The following is a 26684-nucleotide window of genomic DNA, read 5'->3' on the forward strand; positions in this document are numbered from 1 at the left end:
CGGAAAATATAGTGATGATACAGTAGTACGCACATTTTTGAATCTCACCCCAGATGAACAGAGGTTAGCTGGGATTTATATGATTCAACAACTCATTATACTATATCGGAGTCAACATTCAGATCCTGGTCCCTTACCCGACATATTGACTGAATTACTCACGAATAGATGGAGAGGTTCAGGCACTAAATTAATTAAAGAAATTCTAGAATCAAGAAAGCAATATATTCTTTTTGTATGTTCAGAACATGTTCCATTGTCCGTCAAGGAAAGAACCACGTATCACATAGATAGACAGAATCCCTTACGAGAAGTGCATCCAATAAAGGGCGAGGACAATCAGTTCAAACGCGTATTTGTATATACGCCCATATCAAAAATAGAATTGTTACAAATGAAGAAAGTGGTACCCAGTCATGACAAAGACCCAGCGGGTTTTCACCGAGAAATTAAAGACATGTTACTCATGGGAGAGTATACCTATCCCGACATTATGACAATATTAAAGGTATTGATGCCTGCTGGCATTTATGAGAAACTCAAGGAAAAAGAGTGGGAGGTAGGAGACCAAAAGATAGAATGGTCAGTATTAGAAGCAGAAGAAAAGGCCCGAACTGCAGGAGCAGGACTTGGGGATAAAACTAAAGCACTACCAGGTTTATTAGTACAGGTACTGCCACGTTTATTAACTACGAAAAAGGAAGATTGGGGTACAATTTCAGCCTGTAAACAGAAGCAAGATGAGGACACTAGTGATTACTATGCCCGATTTGAAAAATGTTTTGGTATAAATAGTGGCATAAAAGCAAGTAGCGAATCATACCCACATCTGTTTGTAACAAAATTAGTAGAAAATGCCCTGCCCCCAGTAAGGAATAGAGTATTAAAATTCGAGAGTACCTGGCAAGGTAACACTCCATCACAAATGTTACAAATGTTACAGTACCATCACAATAGAATCAGAGAAGAACAAGAACATGAACACAGACGCATGAAGGACACAAAAATGAAAATGCTAGTTTCTCAGACAGTTCCAGCTGAAGGACATAAAAAGGGTATGACACATTCTGATTCAGCAGGACCTGTAAAAGGGACATGCAATTATTGTAAAAAGCCAGGTCATTATGTACACGATTGTCCAGTTTTAAAACATAATATCGCCATAGGTAAAACGCAAGAAAGATCACGGCCACTTAGACAAGATCAGAATGAACAAGGAGCTCTACAGCATGCCCAGGCCATGCCAGCCGCACAACAGCCAATACAGTTCGTGCCAGCTGCACCAGCGTTGCCTGTTGCTGCCACACAGACAACAACACGACAAATGTATCAGACCGCACAGTATGAATATCCTGAGTACCAGCGTTACGCATGAACTAGCCTAGAGAGGGAAGTTGACTTACCCCTTATCGAGATACCTGTAGATCAAGAAGGACCTTATGTACACAGTGAATTGTTAGGCCAAGACAGAAAATTTTTACTCGATACCGGGGCAAGTCGAACAACCATAAAACGTAGTGAAGTTCCAGGGGCACCCCTCTCAGGCTCACAAAATATTTCCCTTGGTTTTTCAGGAAAACCTATTGTTAATGAAGTGTCACAACCTCTGCCACTTACGATAGGACCTCTGACCCGAACTACAGATTTATTGCTTACTAAATCATGTCCAGAAAATCTATTAGGAATAAAAACGTTAAAAGCTCTAGGAGCCATAATATGTTGTTCTCCGGAAGGAGTAAGATTGTTTTTACGTGATTTTAAAGGTCACTATGTATCTAGAGACATGGATCCCCGACTGCAGACTTTACCGACACATCTATGGGCACGAGGCCCTACTGATGTTGGTTGCATGAATATTACACCATATCGAGTCACATTAAAGGCAGGAGTGGTGCTACCACGAATGCGACAATACAAGTTACCGCCAGATGCTGTAGTGGCTTTACTACAAATCATTGACGAGCTCATTACCCAAGGAGTAGTTGTATGTAATTCCCCGATAATTCCGATTCTTAAACGAACAGATCCTAAGGCCCCGCCAGTATATCGATTGGTTATTGATCTGCGCGAATTAAACAAATGCATTGTGCCACAATTTCCTGTGGTCCCAGATATCTCGTCATTACTGACAGCTATTGATTCCGAAGCAACATTCTTTACTGTAATCGATCTCAAGAATGCCTTTTTCAGCGTTCCAATAGATCCGGAAAGCCAATATTTATTCGGATTTAGTTTAAATGGACGTAGCTTTAAATTCACACGCGCACCTCAAGGATTTACAGAAAGCCCCAGCATCTATAGCCAAGCACTGAAACGAGAACTTGACAGTATCCACATGCCAGTTAACACTGCTCTGCTTCAATACGTCGATGATCTGCTGATCACCGCCCGAAGCGAACCTGAATGTGAAAAAGCATCACTGACAGTTTTACAATTTCTAGCCGAAAAGGGGCACAAGGTGTCCCCTTCTAAGCTGCAATTCTGTGTCCAGCGAGTTATTTATCTTGGACACTCGCTGTCCAAGGAGGGAAGGCAGCTTACACCAGACCGCATTCAGTTAATAGCTAACATGCCAATACCCAAGACACAAAAGGAGGTGCGGGTTTTCATAGGCCTCACTTCATACTGTAGACAGTGGATCCCTCAGTATGCATTTCTAGCAAAACCACTCATTCAGTTGACAACCCAGGAGGCAGCCACATCGACTGTTCTCCCTTGGACCCAGGAACATACGCAAGCTTTTGAAAGCCTAAAGAAAGCTTTATGTCAAGCACCTGTTTTAGCAACGCCATGTTACAGAAAACAGTTTACACTCTTTGTTACAGAACGCGAAGGTACTGCTTTGTCAGTACTCACACAGGAACAAGCAGGAGCACACAAACCATGTGCTTATTTTTCTAGTACATTAGATCCCGTAGCCCAGGCTTTGCCTGCATGCCTGAAATCAGTAGCAGCGACAGCTTTAGCAATTAGACAAAGCGATGCCATAGTGTTAGGACATCCATTGACAGTTCAAGTACCACATGCAGTAGAGGTTCTTGTAAATAGAACGCAAACACAACACTTGACTATAGCACGACTCACAGGGTACGAACTTACACTGTTTCAGCCACACATAGAAATCAGACGCTGTAACACATTGAATCCTGCCACACTTTTGCCAGTAACCGGAACAGACCCACTAGCCCATGACTGTATTGAAGTTATTACTATAACGACGAAACCTAGACAAGACTTGACAGATGTTCCATTGTCAGATCCAGACCTGACATTGTATGTAGATGGTTCATGTATGAGAACAAGTACAGGAGAGTTGGTGGCTGCTTACTCAGTCACAACAGATACTGAAGTCATTGAAACAAATCGTATAAATACTTTGTCAGCTCAAGCCGCAGAGCTCATCGCTCTGACACAAGCCTGTATTCAAGCCACAAGTAAAAAAGTCAACATATACACTGATTCACGTTATGCATTCGGAGTTGTACATGACTTCGGCGTGCTGTGGCGAGAGAGAGGTTATTTAACTTCCCACGGTGCCCACATTCAGCACGGACCCCTCATTCATGCCTTATTAGATGCAATACATCTACCTACTGCAATATCAATTATGAAATGTAAGGCTCATACGAAAGTTACTGATATCATTTCCCAAGGCAATAATCTAGCCGACAGAACAGCTAAACAGACTGCTCAAAGTCAAACCCCCGACATGACAAAGACAATAGTCCCGACACCGACACATTGTATGACAGTTAAAGATCCTACTCTTGACGTGATTGACATACAGACACATGCTACACCAGACGAAATAAAGAAATGGACTGAATTAGGAGGGATTCAAACGGACCAAGGATGGATGATGAAGGAAAAGTCTGTGTGGTTCCTTCCTGATTCAATGGTCCAAGTCATTATTAACACTATCCATAGTCCAGCGCATCTAGGAGAGAAAGCTATGCTAGACAGCATTCAACACATTTGGTTCAATAAACATTTACGAGCAGCAGCCAAACAAAAAGTCCGTACCTGTATGATCTGTTGCCAGTTCAACCCAGGAAAAAGCGTTCCCGTAGAACAGGGTGGATTTCATCCTCCTGATCACCCTTTTGAAGTCCTCCAGATGGATTATATCCAGATGGAACGATGTCGAGGATTCAAATATGTTCTCGTAGTTGTCTGCGCTCTGTCTCGGTGGACGGAGGCATACCCGGTTTCAGATTACACTGCCCCGACTACTGCCAAACAGTTAGTTCGAGAATTCTTCCCACGCTACGGTTTACCACGTGTTGTCTACTCAGATACCGGCCAGCCGTTCTCATCCGAATTAATGAAACATGTTTCACTTCTGCTAGGATATCAGTGGAAATTCCACTGTGTTCGACACCCCGAGGCAGCAGGTCTCGTAGAAAGACATAATCAGATACTGAAAATAAGACTGTCCAAAATATGCAGAGAGAAAGGGGTCGACTGGATAGTAGCATTACCAGTTGCACTCTTTTACATGAGAATGGTAGCACACTCTCGAACAGGGCTATCCCCGTATGAGGTGATCTTCGGCAGACCACCAAATATGTGGGGGACGCCTATACCACGCAAAATAACTGATATTGACTGTAATATGCTGACAGATTACTTGGCTTCCTTGATGTCTGCACTACAATCTTGTCGTTCACAGGTTGCTGCAGCATTTCCCGACAACACTGAGGTGAAACCCCATGACGTAGTTCCGGGGGATATTGTATTTGTGAGAAATTTCGACCGAAAGACTCAGCTGGAGCCCAGGTGGAAGACACCCAAGTTGGTTCTGCTGACCACAAGAACAGCCGTGAAGATCGAGGGCCGCAAGGGCTGGATTCATTCAAGTCATATCAAGAAATTTCATGGACAATCCTCGGATATAGACATTGTGCCCTGCACTCCCTCACAGACTGATTCAAAACTTCCTTTGGTTGAAAGGACTGAAACCGAACTTTACAAACTAAAGCTTAGGCCCAACAAGTCGAGCAATTTGATTGTTTAAGTCCTCTCCAAGGTGAAGCGGTTGAATTGTCTCTGACATGTATCCCTTGGACCTGAGTAGAGAAAATACCCGGAAAATGTTGAAACGACAGGCGTATTGTAAATCACTGCGTAGCCACTGTATAGTGACATTATTAATTTTGTTTTTATTGAGTCTTTTAATAAATATTACAAGTATGTTGTTGCACATATATTACCCTATTTCTAGACATGTTTATAATGTTGTTGCTGAACATTCTTTTAGTGACTTACCTCCGCATGAATTGTCTTATAGACTTGCGCTGCGCAATAACACTTTCATTAGTATGTTACATCATTCTCATCAGACTAGTAATGCCACCAATTGTTGGGTGTGTGGCCGACTCCCTCCCTATCAGAATTATGAAGGAGTCTTGCCTTTCTTTCCACATCCATTTACACATAATGGCTCCTGTGGAGCATGGTTTAGCTTAATCAATTCCATAGACTCAGACACCGCAGTTTTCCAAGATCAGTGGGTATGGGGAAACCTGAACCTAGTTTTACTCAAGGTCTGCTACCCTGACAAGGAGGGTCGCCCCAAAAGAACAGGAACTGATCTAGAAAATGAAGTATATGGATTAGGTAATTTTACACCTAATCTCATGATTCTAAATGTCGTAACCGAAGTTGAACTAGTCTTACCCACCATGTCAGTATTTCCAGCAAAAGGTGAATTGTGTGTAAGAAAAGTTGGTTCCATACATATGGGCCATAGTAAATGCACTACTATAGTAGAATTCAGTGATCAAGGCAAATCTTCATTTAGAGCTTCTCGCCATTCCTACTTTGTATGTGGTCAGACTGCATATATGCGTCTACCTCTAGATTGGGATGGTACCTGCTATATTGCATTCCTTTTGCCACCTGTTTTCCTAGCTCCTCCTGATTATTACAGAAATATTCATTTAGTACACAATAGAGAGCGGAGAGATCTCCCGATTGTCGATTACACTGAAACAGCATGGGAAAAATACACAGATTTCAATAAAGGCATCTTTCCCTATATAGGTACTGTTACTAATAGTAAACTGATACGTAGATTAACTAGAACCCTTGAAGCAGTAGTGAATGAAACTATTTCCGCCTTAGGCAATTTAACAGAAGAGCAGTCTGCTATGCGGATTGTTGTGCTTCAAAATCGTCTTGTCCTTGACGTCATCCTGGCTGATAGGGGCGGAGCTTGTAGGGTCATCGGATCAAGCTGCTGCGTATTCATACCAGAGAATTCGCCATCTGTATATAAAGCTATAACTCGCCTTCACAAGATTGTAAGCCAGATACACCAGAATCCAGGCACTTGGACTTGGTCCAATTGGTTTTGGAGTGTGATATCAGCCTGGGGATGGAGAGTTCTATCCTTCCTAGGTATTGGCCTTCTCATACTATTCAGTTGCTGTCTATGTCTACAATGTGGACCAGCGATTTGTGGTCTGTGTGCCACATCGTGTATTCCACCACCAAGATTTCATTCAAGACCCCGGAAGAAGAAAGAAGAACAAATGATGCTATATGAACAAATCGATGGATTAATGAAGATTGATGTCTCTTGATGGGCAAGTAGGGGACAAGGAGGGAATGTGGAAATATGGATTTTCTGGTCAGTTATGTCCCCTATCTTGGACCCCAACGGTTCTATGTGCATGTTACAAGTACATGTATGTTCCCTCCAGTTCCAGTTATGAAGACGCAAATACATGTGCGTCCACCGTCAACATGTCCTCTGTCAGACCCACCATGAATAGACCGGATATTCCCTTCTTAAGTACGAAAGGCCACCGCCTTTATATGGTTCACTTATGCCATTTTTCAGTCCAGGCAAGTAGGCCCTGATTCTGTCATCAAACTCTTCTTGCCTTCTGCCTCTGAAAGCTCCAGTCTGAGCCTGCATCTGTGACCATGAACTCTGTCTCATTCTCTGCGCGGCTCACGAAGCCTGACATCAGCCTATTCTCTGCCAAGAACTGTATTTCACCTTCGAGTTATCTGCTTCCCCCTCAGCCGATGCATTCCTGCCTAGTAGTTTAAGTAAACATTCTTCCAGCTACCAAGCAAAGGGCCCGGCTTCTCTGTCTTAATGCAAGTAATTCATAGTCCTGTTACTATGGAAGATTCCTGCCCCCGCATTTAGTGTAGACACTTAGACGCTTGTACACGCACGCACAGTCAGTATAGAATAGATTCTGTCCGAGAGTTCTTCCTTTGTGGATAACATAGTTCTTTAAACATAGGATGTTAGATATGATTTGGGATTAGGTTGACTTGACCCCCCAGACTTTTTGTCTCCACATGTAGAGCTAAATGTCAAGTCTCCTTCACCCCCTAGTTACACGTCAATCACACGTCATAATGCTGCGCGCGCATCTATGCCAAGTATTATCTTATAGATCCACCTATACATGACATCACAACCAATTATGTTCCTTTTTACTCCTTATTACACCCATTTTCGGTTACGCATGATATTCGTCATTTTCCTTATCAATTGTTACGCCTACTGTATTCGCTTCATTGTAATGTATGTTCTATAAAAGCCATTTCATGTCAATAATGTATGTACTTCACTTCCTGAACCTTCGTGGTGACGGAACTTGAAGCATCCGATTATAATCGAGTATTGGAATAAAGCCCATTCCGAACCTCTAATACCACGGATTCTGCCTCTCATTTTACTGAGCTATTTTATTATGTTTCTGTATCAAATTCAGTCCCGGTAAAGGAAAATTATTTACCACATAAGGGGAGTCGTCTAGACCCTTGATTTGCCTGGATTTGGAGGCAGTGGAGGGGCGTGAGGGCTCTCTTCCCCAGGCATGATTGAGCTGGTCAGGCACTGTGTGCATCTATGAAAGAAGACCTTAAGAGAGGGAAATGTAATCCGAACAGGCTCTGATTCTGCGTGCTACGGGCAAATAATTCTTGCTCAGCAAAAAGTTGTTAGGGTAGGCAGAGACCTCAGTCTGAAAGTACTTAAAGAAAAAGAAACCATTTGAGCTGACCACAAGGAGGCATATAGGGAGTAGAATTGATATCCTTTCTTCTGCATATGTGCCCTTTTTGACACCAAGTAGATTTGGGATTTTGCCCATAATCATTTTTGCCCTCTGTTGGGACGTAAATGTCCTTCACTTGTCGGCTGACCTGCATCTCTGCCCAGAGACCCCAGCTGCAATGCTGTCTGACTCTCTGGTACTGATTTGTTTTCACTTGCGAACACAGATAATGCGTGTGCCAAAACATGGACTGGTCATACGGATTGCGGTCCTATTGGACTGGGACAGGCGCCCTCATAGTGGTAAATAGCTACTGCATTTGCCTGGAGTTAAGCAGCATGAGCGTAGTGGCAGCATACCGTGTAGTTATCAGGAGAATTGAAAATATATTTTTACCTGTGTCATTCAAGTGAGGCCAACAGACTCACTCATGTAAAGTTCCACTGGTGTGTGCGTAACTCACCCTTGGCCTACATCGTTAGTATGTAGCGCTGTCGCGTGTTGTATGCATTGTAGGAAAGTGTCCCTTTTTGTCCTGGTCACCTCCACTTTACGCCTGGTTTTGACAGAAGTGCTCGGGGTCCCTTCTATCCAGTTCCCCAGTGCAAGATCTCTTTCCCTAAAACTGGACACTTGTTTCCCAATCAGCAATACCTTTAGCACCCCTGTAAGTCCATAGTAGATGGTAATCATAGTATCTAGGGCCTGGGTAATATTGACAACCAAAGGGCTGCAGCATGTATTATGTCACCTTATGGGACCCCTCACCTTACTCATGCAAACTGCCACTGCAGGCTTTGTGACAGTGGAGCAGACAAAAGTACAAATACTACATGGCACCCCTCCGGGGTGCCATGCCTTCAGACAATATATTGAAATCACCCTTACAGTAGTGTATTATTTTACATGTGAGGCGATATCTGCATGAGCAGATTTGCCCCTGTGATGTCAAAGTTAATTCATAGACATTGCAAGTGAATAAGGAAGCCATCTTATGTACTGGACTCTGGTGAATAAGAGTTCCCCCAGCTACATGATGACTTCACTGAAACCAAGGATATTTAGTATCAAATATCTCATATTAATAAACGCACACTGAATCGAGTGATGGATTTATTAAAACATGCTCCCAGAGGGTACCTTAGAAGTACCCCATAAAACCTACTGGTCCACTAGTGTGCTGGCTGGCTGACTAGCAGTCCAACCTGCCCCACAGACGCGCTTCTGACCCCCTAGGAGGTGAGAGCCTTGCTCTGAGGTCAGGAACAGTGCCTGCTCTGGCAGGATGTGTTTACACCTCTTTCAAACAGGATGTTTAGCAATCAGCATACCAAGGCTGGAGGTTTCAAAGGCCTCTGCCTCCTTTGATATGCAATCCCGGCATCCCCCAGACCTGGGGGATACCACCCCCTGCCCTGAGGCCAATTTGACGCCAGAAAATAACAGGGTAAAAACCCTGATTATAGTGTGCACTGTTCCTCAAGAACAAACTGTTCAAGTGTTAAACATACTTGTTAGCTTGGCACAAAATAAACTAAACCAACATTTTCTCTTTTAAAGAAGTTATTAATCGACAAATCATAAATCATAATGCATTTCTAAACAAATGTATTCTATTTCAACATCAAAAATTGCGTTGACAAAGTAGATCCTTGATTTCTTGCATGAAAAGAACATTTTATATACAATGTATATTTTATATCCTAAACAATTCTTCCTTTGTGTTACAATTTCCATTGAGAGCGGTACATGGCTGTCACAAAGCCCAATGCATTTCGGGACTCTCAGGTCCCTTCCTCAGGGGCAATATTCTGTGGACAAAGGAATTTAGAATGTATATAATAAATATAGTCCGATATGCTTCAATAGAAGAAAGTTGAATTTAAGGGAGAGTCCCATGTCCGTAGAGAAAGAAGAGAAAAGAAAGGAGGGAGAAAATAAAAGGTTGCTTGGTGTGAATTGGTCTGTTAGGGTCTTCTTATAGAGTATCCCATGTGCCAGTTATGTAAAAGAGTGTAAAAATGGCTCCAGCGATAGTGTTTGCAAGCTGGTTAGTGATAATCATAACTGTGAACAGTGCGAGGTAGATATCAAAGTAATGTGTGTTGTTCATACCGGTCAAATATTCCTTTGCCATGTATCGTAAAAATACCGGTAAAAATCACTGACATAGGAATCCTAAAAAAATAGATAATTCTGTAAAACGGTATGTACCTCTCAAAAAGTTTCAAACAAAGTTGTTCAACGTTACCCAACCTGTAAACATGAGCACTAGCCAGAGTTCTCATCAACATGGATACTATTTTTTGCTTTCACCTACGAATCGCAATTAGTGAAAACAAAACACATGATGTTCTGGTATACACAAACTCATGTGCGGCCAGATAGCTTCACCACACGGGAGAGCAGCAGCATCATTAAAACAACAATGGAAGTAAAATCTCAAGCAGTGAGGCGGTGCAGTGATATAACAGGATAGTCACATGAGCAATTACGCACCCCTCCAGAGCCGCCCCCACTCAATCCACCCCACACCCGGACCCCGAATCGAAGCAAGTATAGCGCAGAGACATAAAAGAAAAAGGCCCATAGAATTAATTAAGAACAGAGTATTACCCCCCCACCCTACACCAATGCGGAGGCTACGGCCTGCCCCCCCCCCCCCCAGCATAGTGCCTGTCGCCCAATGAACCCGAAATATAGACAAGAGAGAAAGTAGGAATAGAGTAAAGAAAATAAGAAAACAGAAAAGAAGGTGGGGAGGAGCCCACGGAACACCAGAGCGCCCCAAACCATCAGCCAGCTATGGCCTCCACACACTGAGAACCCACTACGCCAAAAAACTGCGTGCGAAAATAACGTGTCACAACAATTTAAGCGAAGGAAGACAAGTCGCGACGAGTGCACACAACACATACATACAGTTCCAGTCCCAGTCCAGCCCGTCCATGAACCATGGCGATATAAGTCATTCTAGCCCTGGCCCGATCGCGGGCTTGGGAGTAAGCCAGCCCCTACATGAAGGCCCCGCATCCCGAGCAGACAAAGACAAGATGGCCGGTTGTGAGAAGATGGTGAAGTAGGATCACGAAATGGCCGCCGACCATCTATTGAGGTCCCTCTTTGCACCACATAAAATCCAGACCTGGCAAGTAGAGTACAGGAGTTCCACAGAAAAGAAGCAGTAGGCCACCGCGGACGATTCCTCGAGGCTGTCAGGTATCGCTCAGCAGGATACTCTTGCGGACGCGGTGAGGCAGGCAACAATGAAGCAGGTAGCCATGACCAGGGGAACAAAGTATCCGCAGTTGAGCTGGAGAGCGGTTGATCCTGGGTGCCGGGAACGCCGGATGCAGGCACCAGTGTAGCACAATCATACACCGCCGTTGCGTCCCCGCAAGAGGACAAAAGCACTGGTAGACCCACGCCTTGTTGATGACAAACAGAGCGCTCACGACCCGCAGCCGACAGTATGGAGTCAAACCGCTCACTCAGCGCCTGCAGGCCAGCACACATTTGTAGTCGAAAGTCCCGCAGGACAGCCAGAACGGAGCCGCATGTCAGCGGAAGCTGGGCCCCCACATCGGCAGCAATCCGGGACGGCACTGTGGAGCTGGTGTCCGGAAGAGGGAGGGCGAAATGGGCAGCGGGCGAGACCGGAGCATCACCCCCCAGCCGCGAGCAGGCAATCAACGCCATGTTTTACCGCTGTACGGTGTAATGACCAGGGGGGGGGTCGTGGCAAGGAGTCAATTCCCCTCAGGTCTGCGCCGCAACAGGGAAGGCCGACAGTCGCTTCTCTTCCCGCGGGTTCTCTTTGCCGCCGGCTAGGCAATAGAAGAAGGGGGTCAGCAGCCTCCCACAGCGCGGTCCTCAGAGCGGGGCAGGAGACCCGCCGCACCGGGGCCCACCCCACAGCTCCAGCCCGTCAGGCTCAGGGTGCAGAAGGTGTCCGGCCGTCCCTCCCCGGGCTCATCCGGCGACGATCCGTGGTGCGAGGTGAGATCGGGACCGCGGGGCTCAGGTTTGCGCTAGCGGGTCCGGTAACTGCGGAGCTTCCAGGGGGCCGGCAAAGGCCACAATGGCACAGGGGTCCAGTGCAGAGAACAAAAGCACCCAGAACTCCGGCATCCGGACGGGCTTAGACTCCGGGAAAGCGGCGGCGCGGTCAGCGCGTCTTCGCACACGTTGCACCTCGAGAATCGGCGAGGATGGGCATCAGGATAATAGTCCGAGGCCAAGGGCCGACGGAGCCGGGCGCTCAAGCGTCTGCTCCGGTCGCCATCTTGGCTCCTCCCCCCCGCTGCCCTATCTTAGTGTGTTTTTTCTGGCACACCGTGCTTGGTAAACAGCAATTTCCATTCCCCTACAATGATCCATTTGTTTCTTCTAGGTACCTACAATGGGTGGCGATACATCTTTGCTCAGCTTTGCAATATCCAGCTTTGCCAAAGTTAAGCCGAGGACCAGTAGGTGTCCTTTGTACCGATTACCCCCTATCCTCTTTGTGCTATGGAGTAAATTTCAGTTTGGGGTTAAATGGGACCTCCCAGGAAAGGACCACTTCCATGCATGTCATTAAACCCCACCAGCATTCCCATAAAGTGTGTAAAAAGGTGCCCTTGTTCCCACCACATCGAAGGCGCTCTGGTGAGGCAAAGGCACCCATGCACCACTGACTATGTCGGGTGAAGTAAACTCTGTGGAGGAATTTTAATTGAATAAGACGGAGTCTGGGCAATATTGCCGCTACTTGTAGAGCCATTAGGGCTTCGATCCAGTCATTGTCAAGTGTGGGTATGTCCCCCAACCATGCCTGTCGTAGGTCCAGGAGTGTGGTAGTTAATGCCTGATAAATCTGGTTAAATTTGTGTACCCAGGTCACCCGTCAATAATCTACCCTCCACAGGGTTAAACTCCGGTATGGGTTAGAGCGTGGATCAACTGTAGATTATTTGTAGAAATGATGTCTGTGTAACTGAAAGTTTGTGTGCAGTTCTTTAAGACTTTAGGACTAAGCCGTGCATAAGATCTCCTAAGGTAGATCTACCTATAGTCTCACTTCCGAAACCCCGGCAAAGATTCTACCTGGCCAAGGAAATTCCTGCCTCCCCAATGGTGTCAACTGAGCCCACCCGCGTCCCCTGGAGCAGAGCTAGTTATTAGTGTTGTAACAAGTAAGCATTGTCCTCGAATGTGTGCCTGATAAGAGGGTGAGCAATGGGACTGCATCAAAACATATGTAAACAACATTTGGTATCAACTGTTGCTCACCCCCTTGCCCTCACACTTTAGTAAACAAGATGAATTTGTTGTGGTTTGTCTCCACCGACCCTAAATAGGTGTCGCAGAGTAGAACACCAATTGATCCCACATCCCCAACACTCATAGAACATGATCTCTAGAGGGGGCTCTTGGCCATGCCTCTCTAGAGTGGCAGTCATAATTGGGCCCCAGATTACCTACGTGTAGAAAAAAACCACAGAAGTGAGTAGAACCGAGGAATATAAGAGCAAACTATGCATGAACACATTATACGAGAGGAGACTGCATTCAATCCCATCATTATTCCTATCTACAGTTAATATCAATTTAACAGTTGTGAATGAAAAACACGTCAAAAGTCTCAAGTGATACAGCTACATGATGGTATGAGCAAGTGTCAATGTTAGTCAGCACATGAGCTTCACCAGGGCGAGTGCGATCTGTTGCAGTGCTTGGAGGTGGACTTCTGAGACGGTTGCGCCGGTCACTTTGTGATGAGGCAAAGTCTATCCTAGGCTGAGTATGAGGTTTTATCACCTCAGATTCGTTCATTCTTTGGATGGTGGCCTCCTGAGTGTCTAAGAAGAGTGTACCAGAGTTCGAGACCACCCGCAGCAGAGCATGATACAGTAGAGTCCGGGACCAGCGATTTCAGCCCCTGCGTCAGGAATGTCCATGGAGGCACCCTCACAGCCCTCCGGAAAGCCCACAAACTGCAGGTTGTTCTTTCGCGCGTGGCCCTCTGCATCTTCAAGGCGTATGGCCAATTCCCTGGTTGTGGCTGTTAAGGTGGTGATCTTGCGTTGTATGGCCGACACCTAGTCTTCGAGCCCAGAACTCTTGTTTCTGCCTCCATGATGAGGACCAGCTCTTTCTGCAGGTTCTGCGCAACAGATCCACATCGGAGCCAACCGCCTCCATCCTGGCCTCCATTGCATCCCTGGACTGGGTAATGGCCGTGAGCGTTATGGGAAGGGGGTTGAGTGGGGCGGTTGAGTGAGGGCCCACTTCTTTGTCATTGGCCAGGATTTAGTCCGCGAAGACCACTCCCAAGTTTGCCAATGTTACTCGGAGAAGGGAGTGAGAGAGGAAGGGGAGCCGACCCCTGACCCCAATGCACCTCGACTCACACGGCACAGCTGGTACCCCCCAGATAGCCATGAAACTCCAAAAAGGGGGCTCCCCACCAGCATCTCTACCTCAGGCCCCGGAATCCAGGTCCTCCAAGGTCTCCAGGGCACCGCATCCAGGTTACCGCATCCAGGTTTCAACAAAGCGGTCTCTTCCTCTGTGCCGCCCTGTGCTGACTAGGTCCCCACCGCAAGACCAGGACCGACCTCTTCAAATCTTTTTGCGGCTTGACCCATCTGCCTCCCACGGCTAACCCCCACCAGCGCCTCTCCTCATCTCAGACCCTGGACCTAAGTGTAGCCATGATCTCCAGGGCGAGATTTCAATAGGGTAGTCTCCTCCCCGATGCTGCTGCGCGCCTACCAGGCCAAGAACGCGAGGCCAGGCTGTGACACACAGGCAGGGCCAGCCAGCCGTTCTGCTCTATTGCTGGTAACCCACACAGCCAGGAATGCTGTTAGTCGCCACCATCCCGACACTCGGGCTGTGTATGGCATGATGATAGACTGATTACAGGCTGACTGTCGGGAGCTCCCCTAGGGCACGCCAGCCATCTTCGCACACCAGGCCACGCCCCGTGGATCTCCTTTTAGTGTGTGAATCATTTGACTGTGTACACAAATGTTCAACACCCCTCACTGATAAGCCTAAGGCTGCTTGACCACACTACCCTAGATGGAGCACCTTAGGATTTCTAGAGCGATCCCCTGTCCACTCATAAGGGATACATGGACTCTCTATACAGCATACCTCTTTTTGGTACTATATGGTAGGAAGCTGGCTCTGTATATGATATACCAAAGTGAGGTATAGTGTGCAGAGTCCAATGGATTCCTAAAGGTATAGCAAAGACTAAAGTAGATAATACCTTACTCTCTTTTGTGGTAGTGTGGTTGAGCAGTAGGGCTTATCAGGTAGTGTTAAGCATTTGTTATACACACTTGGGCAAGAAATGACGTCACATATTCGCACTGAATCCAGACCAATTGTTTGTATAAAGTTTTTTTTATTTTTTATTTCTAGAACCAAGATTTATTTAGTAGGAGGCAAGTTAAACTCTTCATACAATGTTACTTTTCAAAATGCACTGAATACTGGTTTTGTTGGAACATTAAGATTTCTTTTGCAGTTGAGAGTACGATTTGCAAAGTGTTCATAAACACTTGAAATGACTTTCAGATTGCTTTGTAGTTGCTTTCCTAGTTTGGCATGAAACATTCCTCGCTGGGGTGTTGAGCCACTCTGACTTTTGGTGTCTGGTGCAGAGAGGCGAGGGCTCGCAGATCCAGCTGGAGTCCTGGCTTGCATTTGATGTTGCACAAATCTGGTGTCCACGGGAGATCAGATGTCTTTAGAAAGGCAAGGCGTGTCCCCAGGACTCTTGGAGGCTGCTGACTGCAGGACACGCCGGTTTCAGCTTAGAGGGGTTTCAGAGCAGGAGACAGGCCAGTCAGGCTGGGGCCAAAGCAGTTGTCGTCCTCGCCTTATGCAGCATGGCTCTTCTGTCATTCTTGTCACGTCGAATCTGAAGAGGCAAGGTTCAGGGGTGCCCCTAAATGCTAGATGTAGCGGTGTTACAGGGGTCTGCAGGGTGGGACCAATGGGTCCTTTTGCTGAAGTGCCCCACCTCTTAGTTTGCCACCCTCCAGTGGGAGAGTGGCGTAAGCCTCTTGCTGATTGGAGAGCTCCCCCATCTCCTAGATGGCAGGGACGGAGAGGTGGACTTCCCTTTGTCTCCAACACCTGAGGGGTTGGGAAAATGTGAGCACCTCTCCCTTCCCGGCTAGGTTTCCCACCAGTTCTTGTGCCTAAAGTGTGGATCGGAACCGGTGGGAGTCAGTTGCTGATAGCAGCAAAAGGCTGGTGGAAGCTAACAAAGGTGGCAGTCCTTTGAAGCTCCCTCTTCAAGGACCCTGCCTATCCGGGTAGAGGAGGCATGACGCCTGCATGTGATTAGTTTCCAGACCTAGAGAGCAGAGGCTCTCTACCCAGGAGTCCAGAAACATGTCGGTGGTGGCAGATGTCTGGGAGCCAGTAAGGAACTATGTAGGAAGGTGCACCTTTTTGCTTGGTTGCCCTCTACTTTTTGCCTAATGTTGATGCACTTTGACTGATTGTGCATTGGGTTACTGCCAACCAAGTACCCAGGTCCTATGTTCTTTCCCTAAACTGCACTGTTGCAAACTCCAATTGGCAACTCTCTGGACACATGAAAGTCCTTTATAATATGTACCATAGGTACCAAGGGCACAGTGACCAGGGAAGGCCTCCAAGGGCTGCAGCACTTAATATGCCAACTTTAGAGGCCCTGCACGTTTACTCACACACGCGTCCATTTCAGGCTGCATGTTTTGGTGGAGAGGAAAGTGAAGAGTCGTCATGGCACACATCCCTGTGTGCCATGCCTACAACCCACTGTCCTGGCATAGGTAAGCCACCCCTCTAGCTGGGTGCCCTGCACCAGTGTTGAGGATACAGGTGCATGAGCCATGTTCCCCTACAGTCCATTCTGAGACATTGTAAGTGCAGTAATGCCATCAAGAGTATATGGAGGGTGGCATAATAGAGGTTGGACCCACCAAAAGGAAGGGACCATTGATCCCGACCTGTAACACCCCTAAATTTAGTATTTAGGGGCAACACTGAACCTTGCCTCCTCAGACAAGAAGAGAGAAAAAGGACCGAAGAAGCCATGCTGAAAGAAGAGTACAACACCAACTGACTTGGCCCCAGCCTTACTGGCATGCCCCGACCTCGACCTGCTCTAGCGAAATCCCGATGTGTCCTGCAGCCAGCAGCCCCCAAGAACCCGGAGGACCTGCCTTGCCTTCCCAAACCAGACATTGTCTCCCATGACCACCGGATATGCGCACTCACAGACTCTGGCTCCGGCCAAATCCGCAAGTCTCCACCACTCTGCACCTGACGCCCACGGCCTGAGTTCCTGACCTGGGATATGGTGATCCCTGCCCTACCACAAGTCTCCAACTGATGCCTGCATCCCGTTTCTGGAAGATCCCCCTGACCGCGACTGGATCTGGTAAGAGAAACCCGATGCCAAAAGAAACCCCTGCACCCAATGTCCCACAGCCTTGGGTGGTCCAACCAACAGATTCCCGGCATCCCAACTTACCTCTCCAGCTGGTGGTCGTCTCCAGAAGATCTTCGTCCCCAAGCCTGCAGTGTTAGTTGCAACCAGAGAATCTCCATTGAAATCAACAGAGCACCCAGCGCCAAAACCGCACCCTGCACCCGGTCGTCCCTGTGCTGCTGTGGGTGCACCTTGGGTGCTAAATCGGATCTCCCTTTACTCTGAGCCTTACCAGGAGCTTTTCTCCCACAACCTGTGGCCTGCTCGTAAGCAGCCACCACCTGGAGGCCCCCTATCCCCAATGGATGACCTTGGTTTCTTCAGCACTCTGCACCCAGCCGCCATTGTGCCGCTGAGGGTGCTTTGAGAGGTGCATCCTTGACCCCTGGGGGAACCCTGGTTCTAACCCCAGGACACCAACTCCAAAACCTAAGTACTTACAGATAAACAGATAACTGTTTTCTCTCACAGGACTGTATTAACTGCTTTTCTGTAAATAATCTTTCAAGTGTGTAGTAGGTTTGTATGAAACCCTAAGAAACTGCAAATGTATAAAAATTAATTTACTTAGCTTTTCTCAGTGTGATATCTAGACATAACACACTGAGTATAAAAAGTAACTTCAAAAGTAATTTATTCACTCCCACTTTGCCCCTGTGATGGCTTAACATGCCAAAGCACCAGACAATTTATTTTGTTTTGAACATTTTATACTCCTCAGAGAAGGCAATTCCTTCGGCCATTACTATTAGCAGAGAAAATCAGAAATTATGAGATGGCTCGGACTTATTTATTGTCCCTATATAACTATGATATTATATATGCTGTTTTAAACTGTTTTAACTCAACTTAGTATACAAAGCAAATACTAAACATGTATAATGTTCATTTTCTTTTTTTAATGAAAGTAATTTGTCTTTATTTATTAATTTTATATGGAAATTGGAGTAAATGAACAAGCTTGTGCACAATTTTATGGCTCAAATTGAGCCGAAGAAAGTATTTGATGATGACTGCATTAGCCATATGGCACAAGGTATCCGTAAACACTTGTTGCGTTAACATTTTGCCTCAGAATATTTTGTAATAACTTTTCCAATAGTTAGATATTTAAGAAACACGTTAGTTAGATTCCTCACCTTAGAATATCCCCAGGCGTCAGACTGGATCCGGAAGATTTTTGTAGCAATACCCCTTGCGCTTCGCTAGGTGTCGTCAGCGGCTCCGCGTCCGTCGTTGGCGTCGTGCGCCGGAATGACGTCGTCGGAGTACTTAGACGCCGCCCTCGCACGCTGACGTCAGTTCTTCTTTTTTCTGCGCCAGTAAGCGCCGATCCGGGAGAGCTACCCCTTCAGTCAATTTTTGACTAACTTTTTCGACTCTTTTTGGTCACTTCTCGACTTTGGTGCCGGTAGGATGCCTGGTTTCAAGGCCTGCGACGACTGTCACCGACTGATGTCGGTGACCGATCATCACCGCCGGTGCCTGTACTGCTTGGGCCTCGACCACGACGCGGAGTCGTGCTCAGATTGTATGGCCCTGACCTCGAAGGCTACGCGGGAGCGGTCCCGCAAGCTTCTCGAGCTTCGCCACTCGGCTCCGTGCCCCTCTCGATCCCGGTCCAGGAGGAGGTCCAAGGATCGGTCGCGGAGCCGCACTCGACATCGTCGCTCGTCTGGCTCGAAGTCTTCGGGTAAGTCGAAGCACTCCAAGAAGTCCAAGAGGTGACAGCGCTCTTCGGACTCCCCTCGCCGGTAGCGCGACTCGGCCGAGGGACAGGTGGTTCCACCCCCGCGGCTCCGCAGGCGCCGCGCAAGTCCCCATATCCGCCGGTCCCTGGGACTGACGCGACGCCGGTCAGTGCCTTCCTCTCGGCCATGAGGAGCCTGGCCCCGCCGTCGATGCCCGCTGGCACGCCTTCGGGCCCCGCGGACTCGACTGGGCGACCTCGCGTGCCGGCGGCTCCGGCCCCGGCGCTGTTGGAGGCTCCGGCCCCGATGCCGCAGGCCCCCGAGGGTCCCGAGCCTGGGCCCCCGTCGACGCCGGTCGACCTCGTTACGCCTCCTCTGCCGGCGCTGACACCGGTACCACCCCCGACTCCGGTCGATGTCGATCCCCGGTTCAGCCCCTGTCCAGTCCCGACGCCGCATCCGACGCCGCTAGAGACACATATTGTCTATCGACCGGCTCCGATCATTCCTCCTGTTTATCAGGAATCGGATGACGGGGGCGAATGGGAGGGGTCTGAGGACCCTATGGCCCTTCAGGGGCAACTTTCTCAGGACTGGGCAGATGAACTGGGGGAGGCCAGTGGATTGGATACCTCACCGGACACTGGATTCATCTCTCCTCCGACTGTGGCTTCGGAGGAGGGTGCAGCTTTGTCTGTGGTGCTGTGCAAGGCGGCCGCGGCCCTTGGGCTTGAGCTGCCTGCCGTGGCTGTGAGGACTAACATCCTCACTGAGGTGCTTCAGTCTGCCGCATGCTCCACTGAGCCTCTGCTGCAATTTAATGAGGCCCTCACTGACGTTCTGCAGGGCACCTGGTCCAAGCCCTCCACAGTCCCTCCTGTGGATAGGAACGTTGCCAGGCGCCACCGCCCTGCTCCGGGCGACCCCAGTTTTCTGTCCCAACACCCCACCCCCGAGAGTCTGGTTATCCAGGCCTCTACCTCCCAATCCTCCTTCCCGTCCGCTCCTCCGGACCGTGATTCCAAGAGACTGGAACAGTTCGGTAAGAAGCTGTTCTCCTCGCTCAGTTTGGGCCTAAACACCGCCTGTCTCTTGGACCGTTATTCCCACTCTCTGTGCGATACGGTGGAGGACGTGCTGCCACTGTGCCCGGAGGAAGCCCGGGCGCGGCTTTCCTCGGCTCTGGCCGATGGGAGAGATGCAGCGCGCCATGCAATCCGATGTGGACTTGACACTACGGACTCGCTGGGTAGGGCGATTTCTACCACTGTGGCGCTTCGACGTCACGCCTGGCTGCGGTCCACGTCCTTTTCAGGGGATGTCCAGAGCACACTCATGGACATGCCTTTTGATGGCGCTCGCCTTTTTGGTGAGAAAGCGGACAGTGCGCTGGCTCACTTCAAGGACTCCCGGGCTACGGCCACGTCCTCGGGCCTCTCGGCCCCGCGGCCACAAACTTCCGCTTTTCGCTCCTTTCGTGGTCAAGGAAGGGGCACCTCCTCACGTCCGCCTAGCCACCGGCCGCAGAACCAGCCTGCACGTGGTCGCGGACGTGGTTTCCGCCGAGGCGGTACTGGAGGACGACGCGGTCAGTCCACATCCACCCCGGAAGCATCCGCCTCAAAGCCTTCCTAGTCCGAGCTTTCAGGCCCATTCCTCGCCAGTGGGAGGCCGGGTTCGCCATCACCTGCTCCACTGGCGTACCATTACTTCGGACAGGTGGGTGCTGCAAATCGTCCGAAGGGGCTACTCCCTCCCCTTCGAGACGACCCCTCCAGCCATGCCACCGCAGCACCACCGTATCTCGGAGGATCATTTGAATCTTCTGCAAGAGGAAGTTTCGTCCCTCTTGGCCAATGAGGCCGTCGAGCGCGTTCCGAGCCCAGAAGTAGGTCGTGGTTGTTATTCCCACTACTTTCTGGTTCCCAAGAAGGGCAAAGGAGGCCTACGCCCTATCTTGGACCTCAGGAACGTCAATGCCTTCCTCCGGAAGGAACGGTTCAAAATGTTGACTTTGGCTCAGGTTCTAGCTGCCCTAGACCCTGGAGACTGGATGGTAGCGTTGGACTTGCAGGACGCATATTTCCATATCCCCGTCCTGCCGGCCCACCGGCATTACCTGCGGTTCACGGTGGGTCAGGAGCACTTTCAGTTCACCGTGCTCCCCTTCGGCCTTACCAGTGCCACTCGGGTGTTCACGAAAGTGATGGCGGTGGTCGCAGCTCATCTGCGCAGATCAGGGGTTCCAGTCTTCCCCTATCTCGACGACTGGTTGTTGAAGGCGGGCTCGCCCCAGATAGTCGTCTCCCACCTCCAGACTACGGCGGATCTCCTGCATTTGCTAGGGTTTTCCATCAACGTGCCGAAGTCACACCTGAGCCCCTCTCAGAAGCTCCTCTTCATCGGAGCGGTTCTCGATTCGGCGCAGTTCCGGGTTCATCCACCGGAACAGCGGGTCCGGGATATACAGGCCCGGATTCCCATCTTTCGGCCTCTATCCTGGGTTTCGGTCAGGCTAGTGTTGCGGCTTCTGGGGCTGATGGCCTCCTGCATCCTACTAGTGCATCATGCCAGGCGGCGCATGCGGGCTCTGCAGTGGGACCTGAAGTTTCAGTGGGCCCAGCATCACGGCAACCTGTCCGACCATGTCTTGATCTTGGAAGGCACTGCACAGCAATTGCAGTGGTGGCTCACGGACCGCGATTGGGTCACGGGCAAGAGCCTCTCCCTACCCCTACCGGAGCATGTCGTAGTGACAGATGCGTCCCTCCTGGGATGGGGTGGCCACATGGGAGAGGCGGAGATCAGAGGCCTCTGGTCTCCGGCGGAGTCTCGCCTCCACATCAACTTGTTGGAGCTGAGAGCGATCCGACTTGCACTGAAAGCCTTCCTTCCCTCTGTCCGGGGAAGTGTCGTGCAGGTGTTCACGGACAACACCACCGCCATGTGGTATTGCAACAAACAGGGCGGGGTGGGGTCGTGGACCCGGCTCTGCGCCTCTGGACATGGCTGGAACACCAGGGCATCACTCTGGTGGTTCAACATCTGGCAGGCTCTCTGAACGCCAGAGCAGACGAACTCAGCCGCCGATGCATGATGGATCACGAATGGCGTCTGAACTCCGAGGTGGCGCAAGGTCTCTTTCAGCAGTGGCGAGAGCCTTGGTTAGATCTATTTGCCACCGACGAGAACGCGCAATGTCAGCAGTTCTGCGCGTTGGAATTTCCAAGGCGCCACTCGCTCGGCGACGCTTTTCGTCGCGAGTGGAGTTGCGGTCTGTTGTACGCCTTTCCGCCTATACCACTTCTGCCCAGAGTGCTGAAGAAGATCAGGCGCGACCGGGCCCAAGTCATCTTGGTGGCTCCGGATTGGGCACGAAGGTACTGGTATCCCGAGCTACTCAGTATGTTGACCGATCCTCCGATACGTCTGCCCCTTCGGGAGGTTCTTCTGTCGCAGCAGCAGGGGACGGTCCTCCACCCGAACCTGTCCAGCCTCCACCTCCATGCGTGGAGATTGAGCGGCGGCAGTTGATGCCATTTGACTTGCCTCCTGAAATCTGTGATGTCATTCTGGCAGCCAGGCGTCCCTCCACAAAGACGGTATACGCCTGCCGGTGGAACAAATTTGTGGCATGGTGCACAGCAAAGGCTGTGAATCCCCTTTCCGTCCCTCTTTCTGAGGTTCTCCTCTTTCTTCTTTCTTTGGCCCGGCAGGGCTCTGCCCTGGGCACCTTGAAATGTTATCTTGCTCCCATCTCTGCCTTCTTACGGCTTCCTGATCAGCCCTCTCTCTTCAAGTCCCCTGTAGTGTCACGCTTTCTTAAAGGCATTACTCACACGTTCCCTCCTGTCCCTTTCGTAATGCCTCAGTGGGACTTGAATCTTGTCTTAACATTCCTGATGTGCGCTCCCTTTGAGCCTCTTCACAATTGTCCTCTTCGTCTTCTGACGCTTAAGACTGCTTTCCTGGTAGCCATCACCTCGGCTAGACGGGTGAGTGAGCTCCAGACTCTATCGTCCAAGCCTCCTTTTCTATCTGTTCATCCGGACAAGGTTGTCCTTCGGCCTCGTCCTTCTTTCTACCGAAAGTGGTGACCCCCTTTCATCTTGGGCAATCTGTCACCTTGCCCACCTTCTTTCCGCCTCCGCATCCTTCCAAAGAGGAAGAGCGGCTCCACCGTCTGGACCCAAAACGTGCGCTCTCTTTTTATTTGGACCGCACAAAACCGTTCCGAGTGCACGACCAGCTTTTCGTTGGCTACGTGGGTGCAAAGAAGGGAAAAGCTGTGCACAAAAGGACCATCTCCCGGTGGGTCGTTTTGTGTATAAAAATCTGTTATTTCTTGGCAAAAAAGGACCCTCCTGTTGGGCTGCGAGCCCATTTTACTCGGGCCACGGCGGCTACTACTGCTTTGGGACGGGGAGTCCCTTTGCAGGACATCTGTCAGGCGGCGACGTGGGCTTCGCTACACACGTTTGCCAGGCATTATTGCCTTGACAGCCAAGTCCGGAGGGATGGCTTCTTTGGCCGTTCTGTCCTCCAGGACTTTCTGGTGTGATCTTGGTTCGCAGACCCACCACCGGGGTTGGTATTGCTTGGGTATCTATTCTAAGGTGAGGAATCTAACTAACGTGTTTCTTTCAGATGAACAAGTTACTTACCTTCGGTAACGATGTATCTGTAAGAAACATTAGTTAGTTAGTTAGATTCCTCACCGACCCACCCATCCTCCCCGTTCTGCGAACTGACATCTAGTGTTAAGGCTATCCCTTTCAGGGCCCTAGATTTTTTTGGCACCAGGGTCGGTCTCTTGCATGGCTCTGCGTTCCTGGCGCGGAAAGCTATGTACAAGACCTGACGTCCGCGCGCGAGGGCGGCGTCTAAGTACTCCGACGTCATTCCGGTGCACAACGCCAACGACGGACGCGGAGCCGCAGACGACGCCTAGCGACGCGCAAGGGGTATTGCTACAAAAATCTTCCGGATCCAGTCTGACGCCTGGGGATATTCTAAGGTGAGGAATCTAACTAATGTTTCTTACAGATACATCGTTACCGAAGGTAAGTAACTTGTTCTTCATTTCTTAAAGGTCTGCTTGATGTTCCAGTTATTAGGTGTTAACTGAAGGTGTAAACTCTGAGTTTCAAAATAAGCACCAACTCCTAGAGCAAGCTTTGACTGCTTGAAGCTACTTTCCTGAGAGATGCAAGTGCTAACAGATTACTTGGTCATTCAATTTGAGTGCAGCAGTGTTTTGGACCGTCATTATTTACAATCCCAGTATTCTTTTTTCCTTTGTGTATTGAATTTGTTTTGGCAAATAATCATCTGCATTGCTTTATGAATAACTAATTAAATAAGGTTGCTGTATCTTCGCTTCCAGTGCTCTATTTGTTTTAAAGACCCACGCAAGTGTTTGTTGCTATATGCAAGTGATATTATTATTATTATTTTTTTTCTTTTTTTTTTGAGACTCTGGCATGGAATTATGTGACATGAAGGCCAGGTATTTTTTTCACTTTGAGTCACCTAACTATAGCTGTTTCTCAGGCTCCTGGCTGGCTGTTAGCTGTACAGTTTGGGATCAGAAAAACAGTTACCACCGAGCTGTATGTCTGCATCCTTCGACTGTCCTTTAACACCCCCTCAGCCAGTAGAAATTTGGAAATTAATTGACACTTGTTATATACTGCTAGTCTGATAACACATTCTAATTGTGCTTATTTATATTTGAATGAGAGGTCTGAAGTTCAAATTACAACCTGCATGTTTTTAAAGTGATTTACAAAATGTCCTTTTTTCCCACCTTCCTAGTCATCTGTTCTTGGTTCTGCATTTGGAGATATTGGGCCTTCAAAAATAACAAATTCCACTGGTTCTCCAATATTAGACCATTTAAAATCATCTCCTGGTTTGAGCCAGTTTACTTCACAGAGTCCTCAGCACAACAGTAGCCTTTCAGTTACCACCTCTTCCTGGGACATTAAACCCTACAGTGTACAGTCGTCTGTTCTCAGTCAGTTTGGTAAGTAACTTTAAGAATGTCTATATTTTGGAAGAGATCTCACAATAATATTTATCGTCTCATTTTAGAATGCATAATAGAACATTTTTCTATTGAATACAGTTTTTACAACTAAGTTGTAGGTGTTTGTCTTGTATGTCATAAAATCTGTTGGAGAATTGAAAATGAACTTGCTATCATCGTGTGGAATAGGTTTGGTATTTCATAGATCTCCAACCGTGAGCACTATTAATTTTATGCAATTGCTTAATTTCCTTCACATGGTCTTGGAGTGTTCGAATGGCAATAAGTGTTCTCGAGCATTTTAGAGAATTTTTTCTCAGTCACTTTTAAGAAGCTTGGAAGAACATGCTTTTTACCAACACTGTTGTCCAGGATTAAGGTGGATGGTTTTGCCATTTCATGGACTAAATACGCTTAGACCTTCCTGAATGTTGCCCTATTTTCTCTACTCAGTTAAGCTTTAATAAATATTCCGTAAAGTAACTATCATTGAAAGCCATGTAATACATATTCCCCCCGGTAAACATCGTTTACAACGCGGGGATTTCATTGCGATGCCATTACATCGTGGTTTTTACAACGCAAGTCGTTACAACGACTTGCGCTAGATGGCGCTCTAGGACAAGGAATAGTATAATTACTATCCAACACCTTCCCTACTGTACGTAGACTGGAGTTGGAATAGTAAATTATACTACTCCTAAGTCCAGCGCCCTGCAACGCAAGTCGTTGTAACGACTTGCGTTGTCAAAGCCGCGATGTAATGTACCGCGATATAAATGTATGCATTGTAACATCATACATTCATTCCCCCACTTTAATTTTATTTTTTTGTAACATTTAAAATGAACAGCTGCTGTGCTGATGAGTAGCTTTTGTGGAGTAAAACCTATCCTAAGACTTTGAGGTTACAGGCTGACCCAGCAGTACTTGAAAGCCAGTTAAATATGGACTTATCATTCTGCTATAAGGGTCTCAAACATTTATTTGTGCACATTTTCATAATTGTGAGAGGTTTTGCATATTTACTGCTGATTTTCTTGCCAGAATTGCCTTTACTTTACTTGCAGTAAAACTATTGCGGTAAGTCTGAGAAGAAAACCATTCTAAACTTCCTTCAGAAGCTGCTGCTCCACAGGTGACAGAAAAGTGTGGGGCTGGTGGAGTGCTCCATTGTCTACGTTCCTTTTCTCAGCCCTGCCTTCTGAATTAAAAAGTGAAATGAGAAAAAGTAAAACCAGTTGATCTTGAAAGTATCTGGTTTCATGCTTTTTGAGGTGGTTTATAGCGTGTGATGTCTAGAAGGTAATTTTCAAAACTGCCACATCACATTTGCTATTGAATCGCGTGGCACTCAGGATTAACTGTGGATACTTTGAAAACTTTGCTTAAACTCACAATTTTTAGGGTACACTACTGAGGTACTGTTAAGACCTTTGATGTTGAGC

The 26684-nt window shown here is 48.2% G+C and overlaps 1 protein-coding gene across 6 annotated transcripts in view; it reads left to right on the plus strand.

The window, feature by feature from the left end:
• The window catches only part of UBAP2 (ubiquitin associated protein 2), a 1669217-nt gene that overhangs the window by 631882 nt on the left and 1010651 nt on the right, over positions 1-26684 (plus strand). For all 6 annotated transcript variants that reach the window (XM_085628825.1, XM_085628795.1, XM_085628777.1 and 3 more), the window contains exon 12: positions 25023-25233. In XM_085628825.1, coding sequence (XP_085484951.1) covers positions 25023-25233 — 211 coding nt within the window. The remainder of the gene's footprint in view (positions 1-25022; positions 25234-26684) is intronic.

This window comes from Triturus cristatus, chromosome 2_1 (genome assembly GCF_964204655.1).
Source record: "Triturus cristatus chromosome 2_1, aTriCri1.1, whole genome shotgun sequence".
Taxonomy (NCBI): Eukaryota; Metazoa; Chordata; class Amphibia; order Caudata; family Salamandridae; genus Triturus; species Triturus cristatus.